Source organism: Piliocolobus tephrosceles, chromosome 13, assembly GCF_002776525.5.
Source record: "Piliocolobus tephrosceles isolate RC106 chromosome 13, ASM277652v3, whole genome shotgun sequence".
In the NCBI taxonomy this organism is placed as follows: domain Eukaryota; kingdom Metazoa; phylum Chordata; class Mammalia; order Primates; family Cercopithecidae; genus Piliocolobus; species Piliocolobus tephrosceles.
This window is the reverse complement of record NC_045446.1, coordinates 493848-507960: the sequence shown is the minus strand read 5'-3', so window position 1 is coordinate 507960 and position 14113 is coordinate 493848. Positions and strand designations below refer to the sequence as shown.

At 52.2% G+C, this 14113-nt stretch overlaps 1 protein-coding gene across 1 annotated transcript in view; it reads left to right on the top strand.

The window, feature by feature from the left end:
• The window catches only part of DEAF1 (DEAF1 transcription factor), a 48927-nt gene that overhangs the window by 20723 nt on the left and 14091 nt on the right, over positions 1-14113 (top strand). Inside the window, exon 10 of the mRNA XM_026447283.2 lies at positions 1742-1989. Coding sequence (XP_026303068.1) covers positions 1742-1989 — 248 coding nt within the window. The remainder of the gene's footprint in view (positions 1-1741; positions 1990-14113) is intronic.

Sequence of the window (14113 nt, the reverse complement as noted above, 5' to 3'; positions counted from 1 at the left end):
AAGATGACACCACTGCCCTCTAACTTGGGCGACAGAGCGAGACACTGATTTAGCTGCTTCCCTCCCCGGTCATTGTCCTCAGCGCTGATTCCGTGAATGTTTCCAGGTCCAGCAGCCACATTCGGATGAGTTTTACAACGTGGAGCTGGGTGGGTGGAGCGGGAAGGGATGGGATATCTTCCTGCCTCTTTTGCGCACCGGGGGGATGTCAGGTGCTGGGGTGGTGTCAGGCGCTGGGGGTATCAGGCGCTGGGGGTGTCAGGTGCTGGGGGGGTGTCAGGTGCTGGGGGTGGTCAGGTGTTGGGTGGGACTGTCAGGTGCTGGGGGGTGTCAGGTGCTGGGGAGATGTCATCGGGCAGTGATTTGTTGTTTGTTGGTCAGTTTTTTACCTGACTTCCCAACATTGTGTGAGAGTTTTATTTTTTGAGGTGGAGTCTCACTCTGTTACCCAGGCTATAGTACAGTGGTATGATCTCAGCTCACCGCAACCTCCGCCTCCTGGGTTCAAATGATTCTCATGCCTCAGCCTCCCAGGTAGCTGGGATTATAGACACTTTCACACTTAGCTAATTTTTGTTATTTTTTGGTGGAGATCGGGTTTCACCATGTTGATCAGGCTGTCCTCGAACTCCTGACCTCAAGGGATCTGCCCGCCTCAGCCTCCCAAAGTGCTGGGATTACAGGTGTGAGCCACCATGCCTGGTATTTTTTCTTTTTGAGACAGGGTCTCATTAGGTCACCAAAGCCAAAGGACGGTGGTGCAGTCATGGCTCTCTGTAGCCTCGACCACCTGGGCTCAAACCATCCTCCCGCCTCAGCTTCCTCAGTAACTGGGATCACAGGTGAATGCCACCATACCTAGCTAGTTGTTTTTGATTTTTGTTTTGTAGAGACAAGGTCTTGCTATGTTGCCCAGGCTGGTCTTGAACTCCTAGGCTCAAGTGATCCTCCCACCTCAGCCTCCCAAAGTGTAGGGATTACAGGCATGAGCCACTGCGCTGAGTGATTAGAATTTTTTTTTTTAATTTTATTTATTTATTTATTTATTTATTTATTTGAGACAGAGTCTCGTCCTGTCGCCCAAGCTGGAGTGCAGTGTTGCAATCTCGACTCACTGCAAGCTCTGCCTCCCGGCTTCACACCTTTCTCCTGCCGTAGCCTCCCGAGTAGCTGGGACTACAGGCGCCTGCCACCACGCCTGTCTAATTTTTTGCATTTTTTTTTTTTTTTTTTCTTTTTTTTGAGACGGAGTCTCGCTCTGTCGCCCAGGCTGGAGTGCAGTGGACGGATCTCAGCTCACTGCAAGCTCCGCCTCCCGGGTTTACGCCATTCTCCTGCGTCAGCCTCCCGAGTAGCTGGGACTACAGGCGCCCGCCACCTCGCCCGGCTAGTTTTTTGTATTTTTTAGTAGAGACGGGGTTTCACCGTGTTAGCCAGGATGGTCTCGATCTCCTGACCTCGTGATCCGCCCGTCTCGGCCTCCCAAAGTGCTGGGATTACAGGCCTGAGACACCGCGCCTGGCCAATTTTTTGCATTTTTTTTTAGCAGAGACTGGGTTTCACTGTGTTAGCCAGGGTGGTCTCAATCTCCTGACCTCATGATCCGCCCGCCTTGGCTTCCCAAAGTGCTGGGATGACAGGCGTGAGCCACCGCACCCAGCTGAGAATTTTTAACGGAGGCCATTTTGAAGCTAGGAAATTGATTCATTTCTTGGTTTATTTTGCTTTCCAAATGCTCTAGTGTTGACATCCCTGCCTGCGCTTGCCGTCCCACCCCCGACTCCCACCAAAGCGGCACCTCCCGCGTTGGTCAATGGGCTGGAGCTGTCAGAGCCGCGGAGCTGGCTGTACCTGGAGGAGATGGTCAACTCCTTGCTCACCACCGCGCAGCAGCTGAAGACGCTGTTTGAGCAAGCCAAACATGCCAGCACCTACCGAGAAGCTGCCGCAAACCAGGCCAAGATCCACGCTGACGCAGAGCGGAAGGAGGTAACCTTGGAATAAATGGGTAGACACGACCTGTGCTGAGTCCCCCAGGCCACCCTGGCGCCTGTGCCCAGCCGTGTAAGACCCACCTCGGCCCACAAGGCCCCTGCCCCACCTTTCTGGAAAAGGGAACTGTGGAGAGTCATTTACAAATGAAGCTTTTCCTACAGAAAAGTGACAGCTATTAGTGTCAAGGTGGTCTTGGTTTTGTAAAGAAGGTTTCCTTGTTTCGGAAAGGGAAACGATTTTATGCACATCAGCCATTCTGAATACTCAGCTTTTCTAGACGTTATTCATACTTTCAGGTTGTCTTCCCCTAGTGAAATGTGCTTATATTTTATGACATTTGGAGAACATCATCTGTTGAGTCTCTGAGTATCAGTGACTGGCAGGGCGAATGCTCAGCGCCTTCCTGGTGCCGAGCTCCCTCCATCTGCTGTTACAAAGCCCTGCCAGCTTCTGGCACGTTCTTCAGAAGGCGGCTCCTGTGCGTGGTGGGAGGCTCCCAGGCGTCGTGCCCATGTTTTCTGCAGCTTCCTCTTACTGCAGCACAAGCAAAAGGTCACTTAGGCCCCTTCGACCTCTTTTCATATGAAGTCTCTACTTCATATGAACCCTTTACTTAGATTGAAGACTTTTAGGTAATGTAAAGGTTTGGGTGGGTGACATGAATAGAGTAGAGAGAAATTACTAGAGCCCGAGTAAGCTGGAGAGAGGATTTCACTTTGTCACCCAGGCTGGAGTACAGAGATGTGACCTCGGCTCACTGCAGCCTCAAGTTCCCAAGCTCAAGCAGTCCTCCCGCCTCAGCCCCCCTAGTAGCTGGGACTATGGGCATATGCCACCATGCTTGGCTGATTTTTGTATTTTTCGTGGAGAGAGGGTCTCGCTGTGCTGCCAGGCTGATCTCCAACTCCTGAGCTCAAGCCATGCACCCACTTCAGCCTCCCAAAGTGCTGGGAGTACAGGCGTGAACCACTGTGCCCGGCCAAAATGTTTCGTTAATTAATTAGCTGGATCACTTGGTCCCAGGGGATAGAGGCTACAGTGAGCTGTGATCACACCACTGTGCTCCAGCCACGGCAACAGAAGGAGACCCTATCTCAAAAAATCAAAAAGATGTGTTTTGTGATCATGTATATACTCTTTGTGGTGAATATTACATATACCCTTGAAAAGAGTTTTATTCGGTCATTGGTTTTCGTTTTCTGTAACGTCATTAGGTCAAAGTGGTTCATAGTGTGGTTCAAATCTTGTTTTTCTTCAACCTAAAGATGTACTTTTAGCATTTCTTTTCATATCGGTCTGTTGGCCATGAATTCTCTGTTTTTGTTTATCTGTAATGTCCCTCAACACCTTTATTTTTGAGGGACATTTTTGAGTGACGTAGAATTCTGGGTTGTCACTTACATACATACATACATACATATATATATATATATATATTTTTTTTCTTTTTTTTTAAATTTTTTTTAGACAAGTCTCACTCTTGTTTTCCAGGTTGGAGTGCAGTGGCGCAATCTTGGCTCACTGCAGCCTCCGCTTCCCAGGTTCAAGCAATTCCTCTGCCTCAGCCTCCTGAGTAGCTGGGACTATAGGTGTGCGCCACCACACCCAGCTAATTTTTGTAGTTTTGGTAGAGATGGGGTTTCGCCATGTTGCTCAGGCTGGTTTGAACTCCTGGGTTCAAGTGATCCACTCGCCTGGGCCTCCAAAGTGCTGGGATTACAGGCATGAGCTAACACACTGGCCTATTTATTTATTTATTTATTTATTTATTATTTTTTGAGACAGAGTCTTGCTCTGTCACCAGGCTGGAGTGTAGTGGCCCCATCTTGGCTCACTGCAACCTCCAGCTCCTGGGTTCAAGTGATTCTCCTGCCTCAGCCTCCTGAGTAGCTGGGATCACAGGCACACACCACCACGCCCGGCTAATTTTTTGTATTTTTTTTTATCAGAGACGAGGTTTTGCCATGTTGGCCAGACTGGTCTTGAACTCCTGACCGACCTCAGGTGTTTCACCCACCTCGGCCTCCCAAAGTGCTGGGATTACCGGCGTGAGCCACCGTGCCTGGTCTCAGGATCTACTTCTTTTGGCTAATTTTTCCCTTCACCGTGGTTCCTGTTATCCCTTCTTCACACGTCTAGTACTTCTGATTGTCTGTTGGAATTTTAGTTGATACACTGTTAACATGGTGGAGTTTCTATGGTAGAGACACTGAATTCTGTTGGATTCTGTTGTCTTCCCCTGAAGAGTGTGGGCTTCGTTCTCGCAGCCTGAATTCCCGCCGATCACCCTGAAGAGGCTCAGTGTTTATGCCGTTAGGGCAGCTCTGACTGGCTTTTGCTTCTTCCCGACACATCCTTAGTCTTGGATCTGCGAAGGTGTGGTTTTTCTGGACGTTCCTGGGAAGCCTGTGGTGTTTTTAAGCCTCTAACTTGTGAAGTTTGAAACTCCAGACTCTCAGGTGGTGAGCAGCAGCCGCCGTCTCAACTCAGTGTTCTCCGTCTTCCAGCCGTCCGTTTCTGCTGGGCCCCGGGAGTCTTCCCCACACACTGCGTCAGCAGCTCAGGGTCAGACAAGTACGTGGGGAGCATTTATATGCTGGATGGGGATGTCTTCTCTCTGTGCCTGCTTCTTTCTGGGGTTTCTCCCCTCATTTTCCAGGCACTTTGTCAGCTCCGGCCAGGGTGACTGCAGCCTCCTACCACTTTGTGGCCACCCACCTCTGGTGGCCTGGGGCGGCCTCTGGGAGAAGCCATCCTGGCTCCATCTCCTTGCTGCGTCACCTGTCCCCACTGCGTCACCTGTCCCTGCTGCGTCACCTGTCCCTGCTGCATCACCTGGCTGCCTCTCTCCCCTGCCCATTTGGCAGTCAGAGTGTCTGATGCTGCTGGATCAGCTGGGTCCCCGCCCTGAAAGGCTGGGCTTTGAATTTTATTTGTAATTTTATGTACTTTTGTGAAAGAAATGTGACATGAAATCCCTTTTCCTTAAAATCCCATTTGGTAGACTGCTAAGCCTTTTAAAAAGTTAGAAAGGGCGGCCCCTTTCTCGGCTGGAAGCAGCTGTTGCAGTGAACATCCCATGCTTCTGAAAATGTCAGGAGTTAGAAATGTCAGGAGGTGTTAGAAGCATTGTGTGCCCTTTCTCTCAAGCTGTGTATCGGACGTGTCATTTGTAAAGCCATTAGTTGAATCGCTGAGTCAGGACTTAGAGGGACCAAGTGTGACGCCCTGTCTTCTCTCTTCCTCCTCTCAGTGCCATGGCTTGGGGTGGACGCTGCTTCACACTCCTGCATGGTGGCCCAGACACAGCGGATTTCATTTTCTTTTCTTTTTTTTTCTTTTTTCTGGTGGCTACAAAAGTGAACTTTTTTTTCTCTCTCTCTTTTTCTTTTTTTTTTTTTTTTTTGAGACGGAGTCTCCCTCTGTCGCCCAGGCTGGAGTGCAGTGGCCGGATCTCAGCTCACTGCAAGCTCCGCCTCCCGCGTTTACGCCATTCTCCTGCCTCAGCCTCCGGAGTAGCTGGGACTACAGGCGCCGCCACCTCGCCTGGCTAGTTTTTTGTATTTTTTAGTAGAGACGGGGTTTCACCGTATTAGCCAGGATGGTCTCGATCTCCTGACCTCGTGATCCGCCCATCTCGGCCTCCCAAAGTGCTGGGATTACAGGCTTGAGCCACCGCGCCCGGCTTCTCTCTCTTTTTCTTGAGACAGAGTTTTGCTCTTGTTGCCCATGCTGGAGTACAATGGCGTGATCTCAGCTCACTGCAACCTCCACCTCCTGGGTTCAAGCGATTCTTCTGCCTCAGCCTCCTGAGTAGCTGAGATTACAGGCACGTGCCACCATGCCTGGATGATTTTGTATTTTTACTAGAGACGGGATTTCTTCATGTTGGTCAGCTGGTCTCGAACTCCCAACCTCACGTGATCCGCCCGCCTCAGCTTCCCAAAGTGCTGGGATTATAAGGCATGAGCTACTGCACCCAGCCCTGTTTTGTCCCTTTTCTTGAGATATCTTAAATAAATGAACTTACAACTTCGGGAAGCCACGCTAGCAGACAGAACCACAGTGCTTCCTGTGATGGGGCCATTTCCTAGAGTCCAGCAGACCAGACCTTTGCAAGAAAAACCGCTGAGGAGATGGAGGAGGAAAAGTCAAAAGCCTGATATTCACTCCAGAGGCGTCTTTTTTTTTTTTTTTTTTTTTTTTTTTTTGATGAGTCTCGCTCTGCCACCCAGGCTGGAATGCAATGGCAGGATCTCAGCTCACTGCAACCTCCACCTCCCGAGTTCAGGCGATTCTCCTGCCTCAGCCTCCCAAGTGGTTGGAATTACAGGTGCGCACCAGCACGCCTGGCTAATTTTTGTTTTTAGTAGAGATGGGGTTTCGCCATATTGGCCAGGCTGGTTTTGAACTCCTGACCTCAAGTGATCCACCCTCCTTGGCCTCCCAAAGTGCTGGGATGACAGACGTAAGCCACCATGCCCAGTTAAGTTTTGTGTTTTTTATAGAGACAGGATCTCGCTATGTTGCCTAGGCTGGTCCTGAACACCTGGTCTCAAGAAATTCGCCCAGTCAGCTTCCCAGAGTCTGGGACTCTAGGCATGAGCCCCTGCTCTTGGCCCCCAGGCCAGTAGTGAAGAACAAGATATCATCCCTTTCAGAGCATCAGGACGGCGGTTGTGCTCAGGGAGGCTGGGAACGGGCATTGTGCCCTCTGGGGGTGCGGCAGGCTCACTTGACTGGAAGAGAATTTCATGGTGCCGCTGCCCCCTGCTGTCCTGCTGACGACTCTGCTCTCCTGCTGACCCCTCTGCTGCCTGCTGACAGCCCTGCTGCCCTGCTGAGGGCTGACCTGGTGAACAGTCACAGGCTCTTGCAGACGTGGTTGCCCGTGCCCATGCCGTGTGCATGCAGCCATTCTAGCAAAGGTGATGGTCACTTGGACCATTGTGGTGACATCATGGCTACAGCACCCAGGCCGGAGCAAGGCTGCTGGGGTCTGGTGAGATGATGGCTCTGAATCAGACGCGGAGATTCTGTTGAGATCAGCCTCACAGGCCTCTTACAAGAGCTCGGCGGTGAGGCCCATCCTACAAGGACTTCTGCGTCCCTTCAGCCTGCGGCGACAGCAGCACAGACCAGCCTCTGGGAGCCTGGGGGTGCGGACTGGGACGGGCGGAAGTTGGAAGTTGGCGAGGGGAGGAAGGTGGTTGCATGTTGGCCTCCTCCTGCCCTGTAGGAAGGACTGAATAGTTCCCCTAAACAGTAGGATGAAAGCGAGTTTCTGTTCCCTGATCCCATGCCACTGCAGAATGGAAGGAAGGCTTTTTGCCGGGGTGTCCGATCTTTTCTCTTCCCTGGGCCACACTGGAAGAAGAGGAATTGTCTTGGGCCACACATTAAAAATCTCATCTTTTTTTTTGTTTTTTCTTTTTATGAGACGGAGTCTTGCTCTGTTGCCCAGGCTGGAGTGTGGTGACGTGATCTCAACTCACCACACACAACCTCTGCCTCCCAGGTTCAAGTGATTCCCTTGCCTCAGCCTCTCGAGTAGCTGGCATTACAGGTGCGCACCACTGCGCCAGGCTAGTTTTTTTATTTTTCTTAGTAGAGACAGGGTTTTGCCATGTTGGCCAGGCTGGTCTTGAATACCTAACCTCGTGATCCACCCACCTTGGCGTCTCAGTGCTGGGATTACAGGCATGAGCCACCGTGCCCAGCCCATAATGTTTTAAGAAAGTTTATGAATTGGTGTTGGGACTCATGCAAAGCCATCCTGGGCTGCATGCAGCCCACCAGCCGTGGGTTGGACAAGTTTGTTTTGTGCCACTAAATAGTTATTTGTAATTAGTGCTGGAAAGTCAAGGTTTGACAGGCGGACAGCACTGTCTCTGAATGGAAGGGTCCATGCGTGGGGATGAGGAAGCCTCACTCATGAGCACCCATCACAGAGCTCCTGTGCCTCCAGCAGTGGGAGGGCAGGCCTGACGCTGTCACTTCGACATTTTTTTTTTTTTTTTTTTTGAGATGGAGTCTCGCTCTGTCGCCAGGCTGGAGTGCAGTGGTGCAATCTGTGCTCACTGCAACCTCCGCCTCCCAGGTTCACGCCATTCTCCTGCTCAGCCTCCCGAGTAGCTGGGACTACAGGCGCTCGCCACCACGCCCGGCTGATTTTTTTGTATTTTTAGTAGAGCTGGGGTTTCACCGTATTGACCAGGATGGTCTCGATCTCCTGACCTCGTGATCTGCCCACCTCGGCCTCCCAAAGTGCTGGGATTACAGGCGTGAGCCACTGCGCCCGGCCCACTTCGACATTTTATCTGGAATGGTTTTTTTTTTTTTGAGACGGAATTTCGCTCTCGTTGCCCAGACTGGAGTGTGATGGCACAATCTCAGCTCACTGCAACCTGTGCCTCCCAGGTTCAAGCGATTCTTCTGCCTCAGCTTCCCAAGTAGCTGGGGTTACAGGCACTTGCCACCACGCCTGGCTAAGTTTTGTATTTTTAGTAGATGTGGGGTTTCACCATGTTGGCCAGGCTGGTGTTGAACCCCTGACCTCAGGTGATCCGCCTGCCTTGGCCTCCCAAAGTGCTGGGATTACAGGCATGAGCCTCCATACCCGGCCTTTTATCTGGAATTAAAAAAAAAAAAAAAAATCAAATGTAGCCCAGCTGAAGCTATTAAGGAGATTGTTGCCAGTTTTAACCATGGGAAATCTGCATTCATGTGTATGTAATGAGCTCTGCAGAGATTCAGCAAAGCAGAAGAGCAGATGCCCTTGGCTGTCAAGGGCACAGTGTCCAGTGGAAGCCAGCCGAGTGGCTGCAGGGTCTTGGACTCACTGCCGTGGCCCCAACTTGTTGGCCGTGCTGCCCTGAGCCCAAACCCCATTCCTCCAGCCCGTCCCTGTTTCTGGTAGCGCTCTCTCAGGCTTTCTTCAGTCTCCCTAACTTCCTTTTGAAGTGTTAAATATAGCACAGCACAGAAGTGTATGAAAGGAAGAAGAATATGTAAGTTGGACAGTAAATAACAATGTCATTGACTCCTATGGAGCTCAGAAATAGGTCTGTGCTGTGCCCGGATGGTGCCTCTGCCTGGGGATCTGGAAGGGTGGAGCCAGACCCCAGAGCAGCTGCTTCCCCGCGGGCGTCTCCCGACTTGGTAAGGCCGCCGGTGCCACAGGCAGCGCCGAGAGGGGCTTGTGTTTCGGTGACATTTCCCTGAAGTCCAGGCGTGGGGGTTTTGTAAATGAGGGCTTTTGCCTGCCTTGTTCTGTAGTGTCAGCCTAACATTCACGTGAGCCAGATCGGCCTGGCCAGACCCAAGGCAGCTCCGTCACCTGTTCTGCATCAAAGGTCAGATTCCAAAGCCGGACCCATGTCCTGCCGTGGCCGAGTGAGCGAGGGTTGCTGGTGTCTTTGGGATACTCGGGAGCAGCCCGCCATCCCCACGTCCCCAGGGAACTCTTCGGAGCACGGCTTGCAGCGTGGAAGCCCCCAGAAACACAGCCTTGGAGTCTCCCGAGGGCGCTGGGGGTGTGGTGAGACGGGAGGGGCGGCCAGGTGCCCGGGACAGGGTGAAGCGGCACTGGCGGGCAGGCTGGGAAAAGCAGGGAGGTGGCTTCGCATTCCCACCTCAGCGGGACCCAGCCTGACCAGCGGGATGAGGTGTGTGGGCTTCCGGGGGCAGGGGTGGGGCAGGTTGTAAATTTGATTTTGCCCGATGCTTCCTCAGAGATCTGTATCATGGTCATTTCATAGAAACGGCAAACTGTCCCAGCTCAAAAAGATGCTATTAGACTAATCCTTTGATCTCCTTAGCGTGCGGCTTTCAGATCAATCTGCTTGATTTTACGAGGGTTTTCTCTTATTTCTGTTGCTTCCTCAAGGGAGAGTAATCCAGTCTAATTTACATTTCTCTTACTTTTAAGCTGAGCTGCTGCACCCTCACGGGACACAGTCATGAGGAGCCCTCTGCCCCATGGTGGGCGTCGGTGAAGCCACAGTGGTCCCGGGGGCAGACCTTAAGGGTGCGCAGCAGCAGCCCCCGGCCCCGTCTATCCGAGCCCCCCTGGCCCTGCCTGCCCTGTGTCGGGGGCTTTGTATTTCAGCCTCCATGCAGGGTGACACTGGGGCTTCCCAGCTTCCAGTTCACAGCTTCAGGGTCCAGCAGGTTCTCCTGAAGCCCCGTTCACCACTGGCTTCCTGCTCACTCTCCCCCCTGTCTCTCCAGAGGAGGCCAGGCCTGTGGAATGAGGCAGCTGCTTCACCTGAACTCACCGCAGTGCCGGGAAAGGAGCCTCTGGGACAAGACCCAGGAGTGGATCTGCAAAGGGTACTCAGGGTTCTCCCAGCGGCTCTGAACCCCAAGGCCAAGTCGCCCTCCAGTCACCTGGCCCTTGAAGCAGGCGGAGGCTCCTGTGCACAGTGGGCCTGTGGCCACAGTCAGTTCAGGAGTGATGGTGACATGGAGTCGGCTCCAACGAGGCTCCTGGCAGTGTTCACATCCTCTGAGAATAAGTCATAAAGAAAGCACTCCCCGTGAGATACACACTCCACCAGGCTGCCTCCAACCACAGCCTCAACTCCATCCTGGGTGTGTCTAGGTTTTCTTTGTTATTATTATTATTTTGTGTCGTTCCAGACATGTTCTCCCTCTGTCACCCAGGCTGCAGTGCAGTGGTGTGACCTCGGCTCACTGCAACCTCCACCTCCTAGGCTCAAGCGATCCTCCCACCTCAGCCTCTCTAGTAACTGAGAGGTGCATGCCACCATGCCCAGCTAATTTTTTTTTTTTTTTTTTAATATATAGACAGGGTTTTGCCATGTCACCCATGCTGGCCTTGAACTCTTGGGCTCAAGCAATGCTCCCGCCTCAGCCTCCCAAAGTGCTGGGATTACAGGTGTAGCCACCATGCCTGGCCAGTGTCTAGGTTTTCAAGTTAGACTTAGTTTTACTTGCAGAAAGAATAATGAATACATTATTAACTTAGTCTTTGATGGTTAAAAAATTAATAGGCATTGGCAGGGAGCGGAGGCTCACACCTGTAATCCCAGCACTTTGGGAGGCCGAGACGGGCGGATCACGAGGTCAGGAGATGGAGACCATCCTGGCTAACATGGTGAAACCCCGTCTCTACTAAAAATACAAAAAACTAGCCGGGCGAGGTGGTGGGCGCCTGTAGTCCCAGCTACTCCGGAGGCTGAGGCAGGAGAATGAATGGCGTGAACCCGGGGGGCGGAGCTTGCAGTGAGCTGAGATCCAGCCACTGCACTCCAGCCTGGGCGACACAGCGAGACTCCGTCTCAAAAAAAAAAAAAAAGAAAGAAAAATTAATAGGCATTTTATATGTGATCTTATGGTCTTACTCTTAGTTGGCTGTTTCTGAAGGAGTGGCTTTGTTATCTGTATTTGTCTAATTTAAAAATCAATTGTAATGAAACCAGCATATGAGATTCACAAGGTTTTTTTTCCACCTGGACCAAAGTGCACCAGCTATTGTGTTGCCAAAGGTGTGTTCCCATTGTGTGATGTGCAGGTGGGGGCCCCTGCAGCAGGGAAGGCAGGCCAGGAAACCCCTTCGCAGTCTGTGCAGAGGGGCCGGCCCCACTGCTCGGGCGGGACTCCCCGCAGGGTGCTCTGTTGCAGTCTCCTCCTCTGCCCGCCCGCAGCCCAGAGAACTCTGAATGCCAATGGCAGTGCCAGCTGCTCATCAGCATGAGCTTCTCGGGGTGCCCGGGCAGGCCTGGACACTTCTGCCTTCTGTGCCATCTGCAGTCCTGTGATTTCCTGACGGTTTCCTGAAAGTACAGAATGGACTCATCAGTGTCCTTGGCAGCAGAAATGCGGTGTCTTGTCCTAACCTGCAACGCAATTCACCTCTTCCACAGTAATGAATGGTTATTTTTTTATTTTATTTTTATTTTTTGAGACGGAGTCTTACTGTTGTGCAGGCTGGAGTGCAATGGTGTGATCTCGGCTCACTGCAACCTCTGCTCCCCGGATTCAGGCAATTCTTCTGCTTCAGCCTCCCAAGTAGCTGGACTACAGGCGCCCGCCACCACGCCCAGCTAATTTTTGTATTTTTAGTAGAGATGGGGTTTCACCACGTTGGCCAGGCTGGTTTCGAACTCCTGACCTTATGATCCACCCTCCTCGGCCTCCCAAAGTGCTGGAATTACAGGCGTGAGCCACTGCGCCCAGCCAGTGAATGGTTATTTTTAAAAATCAACGTATTTCGGGATAATTTCAGGTTTACAGAAAAGTTGCAGAGTGAGCACGGAGGATCCCTTCTGCCACCCCGCAGCCTCCCCTCTATAACTTCTAAGCCCACAGGGCGTGGCTGTTGTAGCTGAGAATCCAGCACTGGGTGTCACTGTGAACTCCAGACTTTGAATTTCACTATCAACGTCCTGTTTCTGCTCCAGGACCTTGTCCCCACTGCCACCTGTGGAAGATGGCCTCCCGTGCGCCATTTACCCAGCACCCTCAGGCCTGTGACGGTCTCTCAGTCTTGTCTTTTGTGCCCTGCAGTTCTGAGGGGTCTGGCCAGGCAGTTTGTCCAGGTGCCCCGACCTGGGCTTGTCTTGTGCTTTCTGGCGGGGGCGGACGACAGGTTTCAGGGAGGAGTGCCGCCTGTCTTACACCGCTGTGGCGTCTCTGACATCCAAGTGACATGACAGACAGCTCCGACCTTCCTCACCAGAGTCAGGGTGTCTGCGGCTGTCTCCTTGGTAACAGGGCTGCTTCTCCCCTTGCACATTTAGTCAGGGGGCAAGTCCACGGCCGGGGGGCTCCTCCTAGACAGGGGAGGACCGGAAGAGCTTGGACTTGTATTTATTTATTCGATCATTTGTTTGTATCAGGATGGGCTCATTTTATATACATTTTAAACTCTGAGCTAGAACACAATACTACGTTTTTTGCGAATCACACTGTCCTTGGCCCTGGGGAGCTCCTGCCGTCGGCTCCTGGGTCCCCTGACGCGCCCCCATCAACAGATTTTTCATTTTGGGCCACGTCCTGACTTCCTGGCACTGCAGGGCACTCCAGGCTCCTCCTGCATTCCCTGCCCTGGCCCGGGAATCAGACCCTTCTCCAAGCAGCCCGGGTCCTTTTACTGGAGAGTCTTAGAGAGTGAGGCCTGGGTGCCAGGTGGGTCCGGTGCTGCTGGGATGTTGTCGCTTGGAGGCCCTCAGCTGCAGAGCAGGGACGAGGGTGTCACCTGTGTATATGAACGTCTCTGCAGCCGTTTCTGCATCTGTGAAGAGAACATGAGTTCATGCTACTGCCTCTGACTCTAATTCAGACCCCAAAGCTCCTTCTAACCTTCCTAAAACGTTATTTTATTTATTTATTTATTTTTTTAAAAGTTGTGCAAAGGGCATACTGCGAAAGGGCTGAGCGGTCGAAAGTCCCAGCTGAGGCCAAAGAGGTGCCCGCGAGGCAACAGGACAGGCTTTCCATTCAGTTCAGGGGTGCTGTCCTCCAGGAACTATGCTGGGGGGCAGGTACAGGACGTCCTGGTGTGTGGGGCACAGGGACTGCTGGACACGGAGCCTCGTGCCCTTCTCAGCGTGGGGGCGCGCCGACCACGCTCCCACCAGCCTCCCACCCCACCTGCCCTATGTCTCTGAGAGGCTGCACCAGGGTCCTTCCTGACCCGGCCATCCACAGAGCAACCAGGATGTTAACAAAGCCTACAGAAGCTGTGTTCTTCTTTGAGAAACTTCTGTGTGGTTACAGACTTTTTAAGAAATATTCCATCATTTAAAGTAGAGGCACAGGCCCGGTGTGGTAGCTCATGCCTGTAATCCCAGCACTTTGGGAGGCCGACTCAGCTGGATCATTTGAGGTCAGGAGTTCGAGACCAGCCTGACCAATGTGGTGAAATCCCATGTGTACTAAAAATACAAAAATATTAGCTGGGCGTGGTGGTGCGTGCCTGTAGTCCCAGCTGTGGGGAGGCTGAGGCACAAGGATCGCTTGAACCCAGGAGGCGGAGGTTGCAGTGAGCCGAGGTCACGCCACTGCACTCCAACCTGGGCAACAGAGTGAGACTCTATCTCAAAAATAAATAAATAAATAAATAAATAAATAAATAAATAAATAAATAAAT